The sequence below is a fragment of the Hippoglossus stenolepis genome, chromosome 6 (assembly GCF_022539355.2).
Source record: "Hippoglossus stenolepis isolate QCI-W04-F060 chromosome 6, HSTE1.2, whole genome shotgun sequence".
NCBI classification, from domain to species: Eukaryota; Metazoa; Chordata; class Actinopteri; order Pleuronectiformes; family Pleuronectidae; genus Hippoglossus; species Hippoglossus stenolepis.
This window is the reverse complement of record NC_061488.1, coordinates 4,924,741-4,943,797: the sequence shown is the minus strand read 5'-3', so window position 1 is coordinate 4,943,797 and position 19,057 is coordinate 4,924,741. Positions and strand designations below refer to the sequence as shown.

At 43.7% G+C, this 19,057-nt stretch overlaps 2 protein-coding genes across 2 annotated transcripts; both read right to left on the bottom strand.

Moving 5' to 3' along the window:
• Positions 1-280: 280 nt before the first annotated feature.
• On the bottom strand, positions 281-6,902 carry xkr7a (XK, Kell blood group complex subunit-related family, member 7a). Its single transcript, XM_035160170.2, has 3 exons — positions 6,150-6,902; positions 3,776-3,975; positions 281-3,534 (listed from the first exon to the last, which is right to left on the bottom strand). Exons 1-3 carry the CDS (start codon positions 6,680-6,682, stop codon positions 2,579-2,581), a joined length of 1,689 nt encoding a protein of 562 aa, XP_035016061.1. The 5' UTR covers positions 6,683-6,902; the 3' UTR covers positions 281-2,578.
• A 1,983-nt stretch (positions 6,903-8,885) lies between these two features.
• LOC118111396 (ras-related protein Rap-1A) lies at positions 8,886-18,381 on the bottom strand. Its single transcript, XM_035159962.2, has 9 exons — positions 18,258-18,381; positions 16,772-16,935; positions 14,659-14,746; positions 13,948-14,016; positions 13,794-13,850; positions 13,556-13,696; positions 11,598-11,741; positions 10,811-10,929; positions 8,886-9,640 (listed from the first exon to the last, which is right to left on the bottom strand). Exons 3-8 carry the CDS (start codon positions 14,713-14,715, stop codon positions 10,840-10,842), a joined length of 558 nt encoding a protein of 185 aa, XP_035015853.1. The 5' UTR covers positions 14,716-14,746; positions 16,772-16,935; positions 18,258-18,381; the 3' UTR covers positions 8,886-9,640; positions 10,811-10,839.
• Between the last annotated feature and the right edge of the window lie 676 nt (positions 18,382-19,057).

The window sequence follows — 19,057 nt, the reverse complement described above, 5'->3', positions numbered from 1 at the left end:
ATTTTGGTTTCACACCCCATTGACTTGTGAACATGAAGTGAGAGTGAGTTTTTAAGAACATCCATTCATCCATCCATCTATCTGCATCTATGTATCTTTGTATCTTTATATCTATGTATCTAGTCACAGTCAGGTAAACAAATTGGTCTTTATTGTAGCAGCAACAACAACATAATGAAACTGTCTTGTGCATCTGTTATCTATATATCTATGTATGTATCTATGTATATGCATCTATCCATCCATCCATGTCTGTGTAACACAGCACCCTCAGTCAGAGTCAGATAAACACATTGGTCTTTATTGTAGCAACAACAACATAATGAAATTGTCTTCACCTTCTTGATCACTTGTGGTTTTTTTCTTGCTCTGAACAGCAACAGTCTGGTACGACCAGTTTAAGGCTTTTTGATTCTAGCTTTATGTTTGAGGTACAGCCTCAGCTCAGCTCCTGCCACGACAAGCTCATCTGTAATGTGGTTGTTACGTGATGGCCTCAGAACAGTTAGCACCATCATTGTGAAGCCTCTGAGGCTTTGGTCCTGACACAGGTGTGGTAAAGGTGCTCTGTGGGCCGTTACTTTATTTCTGTGTCATCTGGGGGGAAAGAGGAGCCGACAGTGTTTACAACAAAACTGTCACGTCTCAGCGACACTATTTCAAATTAAATTCAAAAAGCCCCTCCCCCTCATCCACATACAGTCATACACATGCTGGTATGTGAGCTCACACACACATACACACAAACACACACACACACAAATGCAGTTCAGAAACGTTCCACTTGTGACTATTCTATAAAAGAGCAACCCTGATGAAATTAAGAACTTGTTAAGGGTCCATAAATTCCTTGTTATTTTCTTAAAAGCTTCCTGGAAAGAACTTTTTTTATGTAATTGTAATTTTAGATGAGTACAGACAATGTTAAACAGGCAAAATACCACATAGTCAATTCCATCTCAGTCCCCAAATGCTCAAATATTCTGTTTATAAAATATAAGACAAAGAAAAGCAGCAAAACTTCTCTTTTGAGAGTTTGACGTCTGCAGATATTTGGAAGTTTTTGTTTGAAAAATGACTGAATGATTAAGCGATGATCAAAACAGTTGCAGATTTGTTTTCTTTCAACAAGCTAATCAATTATTTGACTGATTGTTTCATGTGTAATTTCAATTAAATAAGTTACTGCAACTTCAACTCTTTTTTTCAGCTGAACATGCAAAAAATTGCGAAGAATAAAGTTTCCAATAATCAATAAAAACGTATCTTGGGTTTATGCGGAGCAGTAATTGAAATATTGGAAATCTGGAATCAACAACTGCTCTGTTTTCTCTAAAGCTCACATCAGATGACTTTTTTCTTTCTTGGAAACTTTTGAGGAAAATATGAGAATATAGCAAACCTGTAAAATGAAGTCTTACCAAAAGTATCACATGCCTGTTCTATCAATAATATCAGAGCTATTCTGTTCGGAGTCTGAAGTCTGTAGCTAATTCTAATTATACTTTTTTTTTTCTGACGACAAAGTACAACCACAGACGGTGCTGTCCCTCGGTAACGTCCACATCATTGTACACTTTAATTTACATGGACATGAGCGTGTGCAGTATGAAAATACAACTGTGGTGAGTCCTCTCTGTAGAATACATCCTGCAAATGTAATGGAAATCTTTTTGTAGCTATTGTATCTGGTGCATACACATTCTGGATGAAGGTGCGTCCGGTCAGAATAATAGTGACGGCATGTCCCAAAAACAACAGATCACTTGTAAACACACACAAACCTCTTTTTTTTGTTCTAGCTTACCTCAAAAACAAGTGATATATCTATTATAATACCACAGGAATGTTGTAAATCCCACTAACAGCATGAAAATGCTTGAAGCCTTGTCACAAATATCACATTTTTAACTGTTTTTACATTCAACTCAGATGTTGCCTTTAAACAGCCCGTCAGATTTGAAGCAGCATTTTTCAGAGACCCCTTCAACATGAGTGAATATCTATGGAAAATAATGATTATGGCGATCAGGGCCTGTGTTGTGTTTATTGTAGGTTTGTGTTTAAAACATCTCAAAATGCCTCCGCTCTACATCGTGTTGGGTGATGTTTCGGTTCTAGCTGCCATAAGTAGTCATGCATGTTGAAGGCTTGCCTCTGGGGTTGACGCCCCGCCTGGAGAGGAGGTGCAGAAACACCTCCACTGACGAGGACGTGCTGCCTCTGATTGATCGTCACACAGCTCCACTTCTCCGCTCGCACGGGCTCCTCTTTTCGTTCACGGGACGGCGAGCTCTGCCGCCAAGCTCTTCCTGTACCACTTCCTGACCTGAGAAATGATACAGAAACTAAAATATGCACCATCAGTAGACAACATCATCACAGGTTTCTGCCTTTGTAATAAATAAAGCCACCGCACTCCGTCCCTCTCTTTGTCTCCACTTCCTGACAGTACAGAGAGTGATCAAGTAGGCGTGGAGCTGAAACAGACTGCTCAGTGAGAGTCATGCCCCTGCCACTTTTATTTAAGGCAGGTTGTCCACATGGCAGCGAGCTGAGTCACAGCACCTTCAGCACATCACACGGTGGTCTCGAACTCCATCACTTCTTTGGGTGTGCCCAGACAGCGGTACTGAATCCTCGGTGTGACTGGGGCAGCGCTTTCCAGCACCAGGATGGTTTTACGCAGCCGGCGGTCGATGAAGTGAGCATCCCAGGCCGGGTACTTCTTCCTGGGAAGGTCTATCCGGATGACAGGCCCCTCTGTCCTGGGTGTGAGGTGTTGCGCCGGCACCTGAGCTCCCCGAGGTGGTCGAACCTGAAAGACGTCTCCATCCACCCCAGGCCCCTGCTCTCTGTCTGAGCCTTTAGTTCTCTGAAGGGTCCTGGGGGGGCTGCTCACCAAGTCAGGGGGGAGGCTGGAGGCCGGTGAGGCCAGCGCCTCCACAGGCACCTCCTTCTCTACGACGTAGCCCCAAGCTGAGACTGGGCCGTCGGGATGCAGCAGACAGTAATACACAAACATGAAGAAGGTGCCCAGAGCGTAGCTGCTGGCCACCACACACACCATGGTGACGGCGTAGAAGTCTGAGGTACGAGTGCCGCGGAACAGGTACCAGGCAGTGGTGAGCGCCACGTTCTCCACGAACACAGTCAGACTGTAGATGAGCATCCGGCAGCGAGTGCGCCCCTCTCTCACACTGAACCAGCAGAAAACATACACGATGCCCACCATCATGTTGTAGATGATCTCCTCCCACTTGGACATACAGAAGTCCGTCTCGCCTTGAATGATCCAAAACGTCATGATGCACCAGTGGGCCACGATGAAGATGCCAAAGTAGAGCTGGAACACGGAGGCGAACAGGGCGAAGGCCAGAGTGCGGGCCCCGATGGTGAACAGGTGCCACAGAATCTGAACGATGACGGCCTTGTAGGTCATGGGTAGCTTATCGTCTCGGGAGTCTCTCAGGACTTTCTGATAGGAGGAGATCATCCAGGCGAGGGACATCAGTGAGGCAGAAGCTGAAAGCCCTGAGGAGACAGTGAAGAGGAGACGGGAGGAGAGAGATGGAGAAGTTAGAGAGGATGGAAATGGCTCTGGGGGAACTTGTTTTTTGCAGTTTAGCACATCAAGAATATAAATTCTGCTCAGCGGCGGCTCGATTGAGTGACTCATCATGCCCAGCGTGGGCTGCAGCCATTGATTGACTGATGGTTTATTTCTGACACGGCGCTGATGACTGTGGTGATTGGTCTTTTTGGGGCCACTCACCCTGAAGCGGCAGCACCTGAGTGGCCTGGATCATGATGCTGAGCTGCAGCACCAGCTGGGGGGCGCTCTTCAGGAAGGACTCCAGCAGGCGCAGCATGCTGATGTCGGCGCTCTCAAACATCATGCGCCAGTAGTAGTGGCGACGCTCCGGGTCCCCGTGCCAGCGGCTCTGCACGCCCAAATACAAGGCGTGGACATACCTGTGTATCAGAGACACGGTTCACACACTGAGGTTTAAGTTTTGTTGAAAAAAAACGGTGAACGGATTTCAGGTTTTAATACTTTGCTTCAAAAACTTTTGGACATCAAACACAGACTCTCAGAAGTCATAGCTCATTATTTCAAACTCGGGGAGCTGTCAGTAGTTCTTGCCAAAAAAGCTGGTTGCTTGCTCCTCTGGGATTTAGATTAGACTGAAACTGAACTAAGCAGCTCTGTGGTTTTAATTTGAGTACAGACACTGGGGGTTGGAGGGTGGGGATGGTGCAGAGCTTGTCTGCCATCTCTCTTCAAATAAAATAAGTTCGGGGGCTGCAGCAAAGGCAAAATATGACGAGTCTGCTGAAGTACAAACAAACGCTCTGAATCTCGTTGTCAGGTTGAAGGTGAGGGGGGGGGGAACCTCGCTGAAAATCCCTCGTTGAACTCCTGAGCTTCCCTGACATGTCGTGCCAACCTTTCCTCAACCTTTTCCGTAATGACCTTGTGCAACTCACACACATCATGTAGCAGACACGCACACGCACTGTGCAAACACATTTCTGCACAAATGTGTTGACATGCGACAATCTATTTGTGCTCTGCAAATACACAACGTGCAAACGACTGTCGCTATCATCACACATCGCTGTTTGAAAAGGACCGCTGGTTGCTACAGAGGACTGACGCTATAAATGTCTCTGTAATTGCCTCAGGGAGAAGGGTCAGAGGAACCCTGTGTCAACAAGCCCACTGAACCACGAGGGAGTTTGTGTAACCCTTTTTTATTCGAGGTTTGTGCTTCACAACGTGTGCCTTGGGACGTAACACACTGAGAAAATAGAGCATATGTGCAGTAATGAGGGTCAAAGGCTGGGCCGTACAGGAAGACACACACACACTGTCTGTAACACAACCCCACATCTCATCTCGTGTGTGCTGACATTTAATTCTGGTGACCGGCCCAAATTGATCCCGGTTCACTTGACTAACTGTGTATCAGTGACAGATCATTCGTGAGTTAACAGCTGAGGGTAAAACACACAGCGGTAATCCTCTTAATGTGCAGACACACTGGTCTGAGAGCAGCAGCGATAAATGAAGCTCACACAACAGCTTTAATGGCATTACCGGTAATTCTGTGCCGCCACAATTTTTTTAATGTACTCCTGGACACACACACACACACACACACACACACACACACACACACACACAGGGAGAGAGAAGTCCAAGTCTCCAGGAGGAAATAAGGAATCAATATATATTACCCAAGGGCCGTCTAAGGAGGCAGGAAGAAAAGACCACAAAGAAAGACAGAGAGAGCTGCAAATAAATCAATTGACTTATATCTAATTTCATTATTGCACGTAATTTGTCTTTCTGCAAAATCCCAATATGTCTATAAAACACAAATTACCCTTGAACGTGATCTGATTCCGTGTGACCCCCCCTCCCACCACAGTTCATGTGAATGCCTCCTCCCAGCTGGCAGCAGTCCAAGGCCTGTCAAACCCCATCAGAGCTCCCAGGTCTGAGCCTCACCATCACTGACTGAGCAGCTGACCTACAGACCTTCTACCATGCACGTGAAAGTAACTCGCCTGGTGATTAAACACATCGCAGGGGCTCGGCTGAGAGGAGCACCCTTTAAACCGACAGCAGATTGGGGATCATGGATTTTACAAGAGCATGGGAGGCTCAAGCATCCTGGAAATAAACTGAAACAGTGAAGGGGAGGTGAGGCCACACATCACCACAACCTGCCCTGACATTCACGAGTGTTCATTCTGCAGACTCGCCCCAAACCTCAAAAGACAAAGGGATTTTTTTCCCCGTATAAGGCGATTGGTGAGGAGAGTTGGTGATTTTGCTGGAGATGATTGACCTAAAAGCGCGTCAGGGGGTTGGGGGAGTGGGTGGGTGGAGTCTAATGCTGCTTTTCTAAGCCACACAGAGAAATGTCAAACAATACAAAAAGACATTGTGGCATTTTGGGCACAGACCTCCCCTGGATGATTACGTTTCATAAGCGTTTAGCCACATGCAGGGAGGGATGCTGGGCTGTGGAGGATGCATGTGCACACACACACACACACACACTTGTGCACACAAAGGCTGAATGTGTAGTCCTCCCCACCTCCTCCTCCTCTCAGATATGAGTGTTCAGACTTACCTCCAGACCTGTGCCAGCTGAAAGGTGTGAATGATGGCCTGGAGGATCCACACGAGGACCCTGCAGCAGCCCCGGGCTCCTCCCGTGGATCCCGGCCCCGGCAGCGCCTCCGCCCCGGTGCAGCCAGCGCCCCGCTCGCCGCTGTCCTTGGTGCTGAAGTCCCGCTCCTCCGCGCCCGACGCCGCCACCACGGCGGCCGCGGCCGTGCCGCTGTCGACGGTTTCCGAGAAATCGTAGGCGAACCATCGGAAGCTCAGAATCTGCACCACCACGGACGGGACTATCACAAAGACCAGAGTCAGAGCAAAGCACCAGTAGTCCCTCCTTAGGTAGTAGTCCGCGGCCAGCCACAGGTCTGAGGCCCCGTCCGAGAAGAAGACCAAAAGGGCGCACAGCGTCCAGCAGCAGTCCGGCAGCGAGTAGCGCTGCTCGGCGAGGCGGCGCCGGGGCGGCCGCGGGTCCGACCTGGAGGGACACTCGGGTGGGATTTCGTTGCGCTCGGAGACGGGTGCACCATCAGATTTCGCGGCCATGTTTGTTGTAGGGAAGAGAGTGAGTAAGAGATGGGAAAATGATGGAAGAGGGGGAGGGGGGTCGTGTAGCCTGTCCGTCTGGATGCATAGTGTGGGAGAGAGAGGGAGGGGAGGGAGAGGCAGGGAGGAGCGCCGGGGGTAGGTGAGGGAGCCGGGGAGTCAGCGCTCATCAATCAGCGGTGATGATGTGGAGAAATGAGATGTTAACAGCGGTGATGAGAAACCTGCAGCTCCGCTCCGTCACCTGCAGAGGGAACTTTTTGATTTCCCATCTGCAGTGAAGCGTCTTTAACTGAGGGGTTCCAGCTGCAGGCCCGAGGTTCCACATGTTCCTGCACAGGTTCCTCAGCACTTAAACCTGTCGTATGTGAATTTAAATCAGAAATACTCCTGGAGCCTGTGGTGGAAAATGTGCCCAGTCCCTTTAATTATAGGAAAAACAATATACAAGTGTTGAATTCACTATCAAACTTCATTAAAAAGTAGAACAAAATGTGCAAAATCATTCATTCTGCAGAACCCCCCCCCCTGTTCACTACTATATGTGACAGTGTCAGATCATGCATCAGCTTTTCATGTGGTTGAGTCCAGTGGTTCCAAACCTTGGGGCCGGTGTCCCCTCAAAGGTCACAGGATTACATTTAGGGGTCGTTAAAGAGGAAAAGTTCTGATGCATGAATTTGTACTAATCTCTTTTAATTTTCTCTCATTCTAACCTTCCTGTGAAATGTTGTTGACCTTTAGCTCATTTATACTCAGCATTATGGTAAAAACACACAAAAGAGAGACGACATAGGACAAAAAGAAGAAATTGAAACTATGTTAAGACTTTTTAAGGCGATAAGTAATCATGTTACCTCGTTTGTTCACAACTTGCCTCTTTCTTTTAAATTTCCTTTGAACTGTAAACAAGAACAGGAGAAGGGGCCCAAAGTAGATGATGCTTTTTGTTAAGGGGCCACAAGCCAGAATGTTTGGATTCCACAATTTATTCATCAACTTTTTGTTATTCACAGAAGTTTCTTCCAGCTCCCTTTCACAGCCTTGACACATTTGGAAGAAAACCCAGTCTGACTCACCGCAGAGGCAATTAGAGATTAAGGCTGGATCACCAGAAACTGCTGAGAGGCCTCAAAAGCCCCAGATGTACTTCACCTAATTTATGTCTGCTTGATAAACACAAATTTGTTAGAAACTCGTAGAACAAAAAGTTTAAAATAAATTGATGGTTCCTCCTGAAAACCCTGAAACCATCACAGAGAAACAACAGATGGAGATGTTTCACTGTTTGCAAAAATAGAGGATCTATAGATATTACATTTGTAGCAGAACACTTTTATATTGACACACACGAAAGTTATTTCTGCCGCGTTAACGTTATCACACTTTAAAGAGGCCCCTTTTCTCACCATCAGAGGTGGGGCAGCTGAGTTGGCGTCCTTCACTCACCAAACCCACCACCTGACCATTTTCTATTCTGCTTTTTTCTCCTTCACTTCGCTTCACTTCCTTTGCAGCCGAGTGTCTGGAGTCTCACTTCCCCTTTCCCCGCCGCACATCAACTGATCCATCTCCTCTGCTAAAACTCTGGTGACTCGGGCTCAGGCTGTCGATTCTGCCGACAGGAAAACACTCCAGTTACGGGTTTAGCTCGTCGAGGCTCTTTAGGAGATATTGATCCTCTCACATCGGTGTCCTCTGCAACAACAGGAAGTTCAGCAGCACATTATCTGCTTCAGCTAACGTTTGCAGAGAGAACTTGACTGACTGATGACTGAAGTTTTAAGAACATCTTTCAGTTCAGCCTTCGTACTTTGAGAAAATCACGTTTCAAATATGTAAGAGTACATATCATAATTATGATTCACAACATAAACAAGTCATCAGGAGATAACAGCACCTACAAAACCTGAAAGTTCAAGTTTTGCAGGCGATGTTATCAGTTACCTGAAGTAATATTTCTGTCACGAAACCCGAATATGTCAAGTCATCACTTCACTCCCTGATAAGATAATTGTGAAGTTTCATTTAAAAACAGGTTCTGCTGCAGTAACAAAATGAAACCTGACAAGAGGAACATACTGAGCTACACAATAACATGTTGATTTATCTCTGCATAAAACACCGGAAGATAAATGAACATTTGAAACATTCAGCAACAATTTAAATGAGTTGAGAGGAAAAAAACCAAGACGAGAACTAATGAAAATGTACTAAAATTTAATCATTCATAAAAGCTGGAAAATCATCTGTGACAGGGTAACACAAGAAGCAATATTAGAGTTGGTTTAGTACAATATAATTTCAGCCTCAAGACACAAATCAGAACAAACCATTTCCCCCCCCCATCAGTCTATAAAATACTAATTTCCTTAGTTTTATTATGCAAAAATGGAAGTAGAATATATTATGGGAAATATGGAAGGCTTACAGCTCTCAATATAAAACAAAGTCACTTAGGAAAGATGTTATCTCATCAATACACATCCCTGTGAGTAGGAGCGAGTAACTCATGGACAATGACGCATCTTTGTTGACACCGTTAGTGCAGAAATGTACGAGAAGGCGTTTCACATGATTTCTTCTGCAGACGTATTGTCACAATATGCCAAAGACTGTTGTTACTTTTAATAAAAACATTTTTAGTTCCCATATATGGATTTTAAACCCACGGTCTCTTCTTTTAAACTGATATTTCCAAAGGAAAGACACCTTGGAGAAGAAAAGACACAAAAAAAGAAAAAGGCAAAAACAGTTGTCATCAGGCTGACAATACAAAAAAAAAAAGAAAAAAAGTCAGATTTCTTTGCCATTAAAAAGCAGAGAAGAAGATCTTGACAGTATGTGCCGTCTCCTGCCATTTTTGCGAGTGTATCTCTGTCAGCCTGTTTCAAATGTTCTGGAGAGGACTTGGAATGCTGGCACCATCCACTGGGAAACACTTAATCATTACGGTTTCTGCAAGTAAGGGAGGAAAGAAAAAAGAGAAAAGTCAATACATATCATCATAAATTGTGTCGGACACAAACTGTTAGAGCAGAAGTCTTAATCTCAAAGTGGTTCTGTCCTGACTGTGTCACTTGGAAACTGCCAAGAGCTTCAGTCATCACTGCGTTTACGAGACATAAGGATATAATACGCCCACTGAGCAGGTTGGAAAGTGACAAGACGGGAAAGAAAGGCCGGGATTAGCTTGTTAGAAGGGAAATAATCATTGTATTGTACAAAAATAAACAAGTGTTACTCCTGTTTGGTGCATAAAAGTGAAAATATGCACACTGGACACATCAAACCATGCAGATTAAAACAAGCTAATATAGATAAATTAGTATAAAGTGCAATGTAGGAACATTAAAAACAGGTTGTGCTTGGTGTTATAACCCTTAGTGTTCATTAAAAGATCCCTTTTAATGAAAATGAAAATGATTATGTCTCCTATTTGATGATTAGATGCTCATAGTGTTACAGTTCTCTGCAGCTTAGCTAAAAACCTTGAATTAAATACTCGACCAAGCTTCAAGTCTCCGGAGGCGGACTTTCATGTCAAAGTGAGAAGAATGTAAACAGACGACTCACATCTACACAACACAGGACGCTTTGGTAAACACCGACTGCTAATGTTGAAAGTACAGTACATCAGTGCAGTACATTATTTAAAGTAAATGAGCCGGAACACGCAGCAACACCGGCGGAGGTTCAAATTACAAATACTGCTACGAGGCTCAGAAGCAGCAGGAGCATTCCCGAAAGGCTCCAACATCAAAAATTCATATGAAACATTCAAACTAACTTTGATTAGATTAAAAGATGAATCGGTAAAATAGATTCTCACTCAGTATTCTCACTCAGGTTAGAATAATTTGGATGATACTGGACAGTGGGTCAGAGTCTGACAAAAAATATTCTCCAACCTTTATTAGCACATCTCAAAATGAAGGATTCTGCCATTAATTGGCACAAAAAGACTAAAAGCTTGGATAATATTCAATTTGCCACCAAATTATGATCATTCAAACCAAAGACAAGCACGAACCAAATTAATAAAATGCAAATGTAGCCGTCTGAATGTTCTGGGAGCAGCAGCAGCTCTGCACATGTCTGGAATAAACGCTGTTTACACCCACTCACCTGGCCTTGAGCGACAGTGGGAGGGCGTTTTAGAGCAGCGTGCAGCTCGACTTCTTTTTTGTCTTCTTCTTTTCCATCGGCGTTTTTCTGTTGATCTGTCGCACCAGATCATAGAAAATCTACGACAGAGAAAGGTCAGTGGTCACGGCATTTTACTGAAGCACAGAGCGAACATCCTCCAGTGAATAGTCACTGATGCGATTTTAGTCACTTCCTCCTGAAATGGAGGTGGAGCACATTAAGAGAAATATAGAAAGACTTGCAGCTATTGAAGTCACGCTTCAATAACGTGGATATACAATGTATGTGAAACCTTATATTTTTACAATTAAAGTGCAGCTCAGATGAGCAGGAATGACTAACGGTTCATCCGCTCCTGCTGTTTGTGGAACCGAACACCAACCCAGTGTCTGCAGAGAGTTAGTGTTTGTCCCTGCTCTTGGGAGTGAGGGAGGGACAAAGTAGAATCTCTGCTCAGTTGCCTGTGTCGTCTTATTTACCTCGTTACCAAACACAAGCCGAGAGAAACTGCAGATCAGTGTCCAGAATCGTTTGTTAGTTAAGAATGTGACGGCCAGAGGCAGCTTCACACCTGGAGTCACAACAGTGACTGTAGCACGGTCGTTACTAACAACAGCTAATCATCTACTTTTATTACACGTTAACTTTTTAGTGCAAATTGTAATAGCTTGAATTGAATTCATTAAAATCAAGCTATTCCTGCCCTACACTATATAAACAAACATTAAATTAAATATGTCAGTCTTTATGTACAATAGGAACATACCTCATTAACGTTGATCTTTGATTTGGCTGAAGTCTCTAAAAAGGCACAGTTGTTCCACTGACGGGCCAAGTTCTGACCCTGCTCCTTGCCGACCACACGCTCATCCTCCAGGTCGCACTTGTTCCCCACCAGGATCATGGGAACCTGATTGAATAGAAACGTGAAAAAGTTTCAAGCTTGCACAAAGATTCTTAACTAATGAAACAGTAAAACAGCAAAAAATAATGCATTACTACAATACAAAGTTTTTATTACAGAACATTATTAAACCTCCCAAACTGCCCGGTTAATGTACGGGCCCTCATCTGGGTCGTCCTGATAATTATCAATCATGTTTGATATTTAGGATTTTAAATCGGGATGATTACATCGGCCAATTAGAGACACAGAGACCTTATCAGCTGACGGTGCTGCCAGGTGATGGTTAACACTCCGGCTAACATCAGCTAGCGTGCTACTGTTGACAGATATAACTGACAAACAACATCTCACCTGGAGAACAGATAACCTGTGTTCACCGTGTCGCTACGAACATTTTCATCATCCAGACTCGTTCATCCTTCTGCTTTTTATTAACATTAGAGCAAGTTGTCGCTCCAGGCCGCTCTCCACTTTGTGCACATCTGCTTCCCCCGTGAGGTCACATGAGATGTGAGGTGGTGCGTCATTGCCTCTGGAGCAAGAATCTTAATAATATCCCAAAGTGTGTGAGGTGCTTTTATTCTTTAACCCTGTAGTGTGGCCATTGCTAAAGATTTTAGAGAAGAGTATCTGTGAAGATTCTCCCCATGTTCATGATGTAACCAATTAATTCAGTTTCTGTCTGAGTCCATTCACATTCTGGACTTTTTGTAGATGCTTCAGAGACAGTTTGCAAATGTACAGGGATTTTCCAGTCGTCCAGTCACATGATGCTGGCTGTAGCTTTACTTTTAAACAAAGCGAGGCCTCGACCAAGACACGAAGACCAGTCGTCAATTTGCTATGAATAAATAAAGCCCACTCAGCATGTTGTATATCCCCATTCTAAATCAAGACATGCCGAGACCAAGAGCGTAAGTGGCAGAGAGCATCTCACAGCGGCTCTGACATTTCCACCATGTCACAAAGTTCCTGCCCCCCCCCCCACCGCTCACTCTGCCCTCTCTCCCACAGAGCCGACTCTAATGAGGGAGTGATGAGTCTGAGGTGACACAGGCAGATTATACAGAGAAAAACCAAAGGTTATTACTGAGGGAGGAGAACGTTCTCCTCGGTGTCTTGGAGCACTGCAGGGCTGAGTGACGCTGAAAACTGGAGCCATTTAATACTGATTCATACAGCGTCATCTACTGAAACATTATCAAACTATGTATCTCAAATTGTAATAATAATCTTTATATGGCACCGGTGAATTAAGTGAATTAAGAACCCAAGCCCTGAGAACGCAAACTCATCATGATGTTTCTTTCAGAGATATTTTATAGTTCGAGGAGCTCAACAACTCAGCAGTTGCGTTTTACTGCCACTGTCAAGTGCTGTTTTTAGAGCAGCAGAGAGTTTTGAAGAACCATCACGTGAAAGAGCAGGAGGAGTTTTTCAAGGCGAACGGAAAAAAGGACGAACTGCAGCAGCAAACTTTGGAAAACGCACTCAAATGACACGATAAACTAAACAAAGACAGCCGCAAAGCAAGAAAGATAACTGACAGAGTTCATTGTTGTGTATTCCTAGATTTACATACTTCCATATAGGGTTAGGAGCCTGCAGGTGTTAAAATGTGTTATATAGTTGTTGTTTTTCATGCACTGGTATCGGATTGAGACTCGGTTTTGGCCAATACGTCATGGTATCAGTAGCGGGAAGAGAAAATGGTATTAGAACAGTACTTCCACATTTTTGGCTAAATAAAAACCCTCTGAATTCTAAAAATAAATGCATTATTATAAAAACACTTTTTAAAAGGGTGCAACACTCACGTCCTCAGTATCTTTTACTCGCAGGATCTGTTCCCGGAGGTCCTGTAGGTCATTAAACGTCGACTGCGCTGTAATGGAGTAAACCAAAGCAAAGCCTTGGCCGTTCTTCATGTACAGGTCCCTCATGGCTGTGAACTGCTCCTACAGAACAATCAGAGATGGACCAGACCATCAGGAGTCTGTTTGCACCGAATCTCATGAGATCACGTCTGTGAAAACTGCGTCTGTCTCGACTTACTGTTCCAGCCGTGTCCAAGATTTCGAGCATACATTGCTGCCCGTCCACCTCAACTTGCTGTTGGAGATAAAACAAAGATTTCACACAGTCAATCGTTGAACTGCTTTGAAAATGTTAAATTAATTTCTATTGCTGTAAGAGTTTATGATCTTACCTTTCTGTAGGAGTCTTCTATTGTGGGGTCATACTTCTCGACAAAAATGCCCTGCACGAACTGGACTGTCTGTAGTGGACAAATGAAGCAGAGGGAAACAACACATTATTACTGTGACACATGTAAATGACTGTGTGCTGTAGCTTAGTGTAACAGCAGTTATTAATTATTATTAATACAGCATCAGGCCAGTTCAACCGAGTTTCTTTATAGGCATCATTGTGTTCCTTAAACTATTCCTGTCTTGATATCTCTTAGCTGTTTATAGGCTTAGGGTTATTTATTTACATGTGTATGACATTTTATCACCCGTCACAATAACTGCTGATAAAATCATCAATAATAACTAAACCTGGATAAACTGTTGGGAGGCTTAAGGAATTCAAAAATAATCCATTAATGGAAGGTCCACATAAATTTTACATTATATTAAAGGTCTGGAACAATAGTATTTAAGGTTTTACAGTCATTTATTTTCTTAAATCACAGTGTTTTGAAGTTATATAAATGACCTTTGTAAATACATTTATAGTTAAGACCTTTTGATGCCCTGTGTAAATAATTCTCAGCGCTAAAGTAAATCATTGCATTGAAAAGCCCAAATTGTTTTTGTAGCACTAACTCAAACTGTCAGAATATGTTTGTTTTAGAATATAACTGACGTCTCCTTTAAAAACACACAAACGCATTGATGCTGCAGCCGTCACTCACCAGTGCTGATTTTCCCACACCTCCGGATCCCAGCACCACTAGCTTGTACTCACGCATGGTGGGCAACTTCACTGAACCGCACAAGAGTCTGTGAAAGTACAGAGGAAGGAGGATGAGGACAAAACGTAACTGGGACATTTTCAGCAACAGAAAACATCCGAGTTCAAACCTTAAAACAAGTTGTTTAGCTCAACTTTTATTTAAATTACCCTGTGCCAAGGAAAATATCCCATCCATAATTCATTATGACAATTTCCCATTTGAATCGATTCGTTCATAAGAATTTTTTTGTGTAAAATCTCTGTCACGATCAATAACTCATTGGACCGGTCTGTTTGTAGCCCAGGACTTTTTCTGCTGCTGCAGTAACTAAAATCTGAAACCAGCTTCCATCTGAATGTACACTGGAAATAGTGAGGCTATTAAATAAGCTGTTGACAGTGTGAACGCCCTGTTTTACAGTATCTACAACAATGAAAACATCCCTGCTGACATCAGCAGATCAAAATGTTATGTTGCTGCCAAAAAATGAGCTATCTGTCCCACCCACTACCATGGGACTGCATCTGTCATGGTGATAGGGGTGTTGCCTCTTAAAAAAAAAAAAATCCACCAACAAAAACCTAACAAAAAAAAATACAAAACAAGAGCTGAAACTATAGCCTGACGCTTGAAGTTTAGAAATTCACATCAGTTGTTTATAAGTAAGTGAATTCATAATAAACACGTTATGATTCACTGTGGAGTCGTATAAGTGCAGTAGATCCTGAAAACGGGAGTGCAGCTGGCAGGTACGAGTTCCAGTGCCACAAATAAGTTAATCTCATTGTAAAATGGAGGAGAAAGGCCGTGGAGAGTGACCCGTCATCCACTGCATCGGCCTGACACAGTTTAGACGGCGTACGTGGCCTAGAAAATACAGGCAGTAAAAAGTACAGTCACAGGAATGAGAATGTGATCATCTAAACACCCAAGAATTACCCGGTGTGTATAAAGTGACAACACTTTTCTTCTGTGATTTAAGTTTCCACGTACATTTTTATTTTATTTCCTTTACTTGTGAATGCTAAAAATGTGCGCAGCAATAATTGCCGGGAAGCAACAACCTCAAACTAAAATCGTCTGTTGTGGTTTCATATGTGACATTTCAGATTGTGTCAGATACAACTTGAGTTGATCTTCCTAATTTGCTAAGTAGTGAGAGACTGAATTGAGGTGTGAAGTTTGAGACTTCTTATCACTAAAGTGAGGCAGCTGATGACCACAAGACAATATCGTTGAAATATGTACAAAGGCGCATGTTGTAAAAAGTTTTTAAAGCTGTGCTTTTCAATGAACTATGTTTTGAACGCTACTCTGAAATGCAAATGTCATCTTCATTTGATGTACAAATGTCAAAGAGGGGTGGACGCATAGTAAGATCTCATTTGAGAATCTCTTTGAATCCACTAATCAGACAACATCTGTGGGACCTTTGTCAAACGCTGAGGCGAACAATACAAAAACCACTCTGTCACACACTCGACCGGCATTTGCAATTCTAACTACGACGTATGAAGCACCACCAGAAACCCACAGTGTGCGACGGGCACACGAGGCCCTCGACAAAGAGCCATTGTAATGACCGTCCTCTACTCGAGCACACCAAACAAACAGGAATCAGAGGCTGCATGCATGACCACTGCGCTGAAATCATTACCAGTGCACGGGGGTTCACCTTGCGGGGGGACGTCAGCGTGCGGTGCGCCGCATGCATTTGCAAGACTCACAGTGTATGCAATGGAAAATTGTGCTGTGTTTAAAGTTTGAATTTATGTGGGTGTCACAAAACACGTTCGATAAGATAAAGCTTCCGCTGATAAGATACGAGGCCAAACTCAAACACTTCAAGTATCAAGCCCTCGACCTGAAACCTTCACTAAACCCACTCATTACTTTCTGCTGCCGGTGTGTCAGCTGGTGACTGCAGTGCAAACAGCGTATAAACACTTTCATGGCACATTTACGACGGAGTAGTAAAATATGAACAAATTCTCGCCCCAGTTCACAAATCCCCTCTCGCTTAAGTGCACAAAAAAAATCTGTACGGTGAAACGAGAGCGGCTCAACCTACTGTGTACACGGCTGCTGCAGATGTCAACTCCCTCCACATCTGGGGAGGGGAAGGGGGCCAGCAGATCCTCGGGTACACCGATGTCAGCGGGCCGGTGCAGAGGGGCTGGTCGGGAGGCCAAGAGAGCGAGGCTGCAACCAAACTGTTCAGACAGGAAACTGGTCCTAAACCGAACCAAGGGAATACATGAGTTCAGTGCATGTTACAGAGTTACATGAGAAACATGTGTGCACAACCACAGGACGAGTTAATAAAGACTTTATATGGCTGCGGCGCTGCGGGGATCTGCTTTATGGAGTCAGGAGGTGAGTTGTCACGTGTTACATAAACAACTCTGTTTACTGCACTAACGACCTGTTGCTGATCAACACACAAAACAATGATAAAAACCACATCTTTGGTTTAAACTATTAATCACACGAGTTGATGGTTGTTGTGCAGGTTCAGAGCGACTCTTCAGTTTCAAGTCAACAAAACAGAAAAAAAAATCAATGTATCGAAGAGAAAACGAGCGAATAGATTAAAATCCAACAATTGAATTTAGGTTAAAAGTTTAGTAAAAAGTCATTGAAAGTGTCTCGTGTGAGTTTATCTGCTTCCATCGTCTTGTTTTTCGTCCTGATACACGACATGAACATCAACTTATTTTCGTGGCAACTTGACGCGCAGTTGGTTTCGAAAGGAAGGGTGTGGTTATTAGTTTCCCAATGCGACAGACGGCGGCTGTTCACCCGGTAAAAAGGGAGTCAAAGTCCCCCCGCTGCTATCGAACCGAACCACAATAAACTTTTACCCGCTTTCAGTTCGTGGAGGTGGACGCAAATAAAAAAAAAATAAAAAGTAGGTTGTTAAAACTCTACCGTTAGCATTCCGCTAGCAGCTACGTTTTGGGGTAAATGCTAGCTAGCGTCCATCAGTGTTCACGCAGCAGAGAAACGAGTTGTTCACAAACAAGTTTTTTAAAAAGTTAACAGATATAAAGTCTTTAGGAAAACACAGCCGAACTCACAGGTAAACTTTAATTCCTGCAAAACTCAGGGTTTCAAGTTGTTGTCAGTGATTTAGCGAACACCAGGGGAGCTAATACGTTAGCTAGCAAGTTAGCACCAGGCGGAACTCTGTGAAAATGTTATTTTTAAATTCTTCACACTTTCGGTTTAACGTACTTTTCGCACGCGGGAGAACAACAACACGTCTGCGGAGAAGTGACACACAAACAGGAGATCGACGCGTTTTGAGACACAAACCGAGTTTTTGTTAGTTGGTCGTTAGCCTGCGCTAGCTGCCCATGTAGCCCGGGATGCTAAGCTATTTCACCCGAGAGGATATTTCAGCGAGCCCCCGGGAGCCGGAGGACCGTGGAAGTGTCTCGTCGGAGGCACAGACGTGTCCCGGAGCTAAAGGCCGAGGTGGTGGAGGCACAGGCCGCAGACGTGACCGACACCGAGGGGGTTTAGTGCAGCGAGAAGCCCGAGGAAACACTCACCGTGCTCCGCTGTGTGTGCGAGCTCGATCCCTCTGAGAATGTACGGAAGAGACCGGACAACGGCCGCCGGTGATTGGACCAGGGTCAGCCAATCACAGCCTCACAGGTGAGAGTACGAACTTTACTTTATTCTGTTATTCAGCATCAACTCTACGTGGTTTTATTAAAAGATGATGATGATGGATAGATAGATAGATAGAAGGATAGATAGAAGGATAGATAGATAGATAGATAGAAGGATAGATAGAAGGATAGAAGAGAAAGAAGGAAAGGAATAGATGATAGATAGATAGATAGAAGGATAGATAGAAGGATAGAAGGATAGAAGGATAGATTGAAGGATAGAAGGATAGAAGGATAGAAGGATAGATAGATAGATAGAAGGATAGAAGGATAGATTGAAGGATAGAAGGATAGAAGGATAGAAGGATAGATAGATAGATAGAAGGATAGATAGAAGGATAGAAGGATAGAAGGATAGATGGATAGATAGATAGAAGGATAGAAGGATATATAGAAGGATAGATAGAAGGATAGAAGGATAGATAGAAGGATTGAAGGATAGAAGGATAGAAGGATAGATGGATAGATAGATAGAAGGATAGAAGGATATAGAAGGATAGATAGAAGGATAGAAGGATAGATAGAAGGATTGAAGGATAGAAGGATAGAAGGATAGATAGATAGATAGAAGGATAGATAGAAGGATAGAAGGATATATAGAAGGATTGAAGGATAGAAGGATAGAAGGATAGATAGAAGGATAGAAGGATAGAAGGATAGATGGATAGATAGATAGA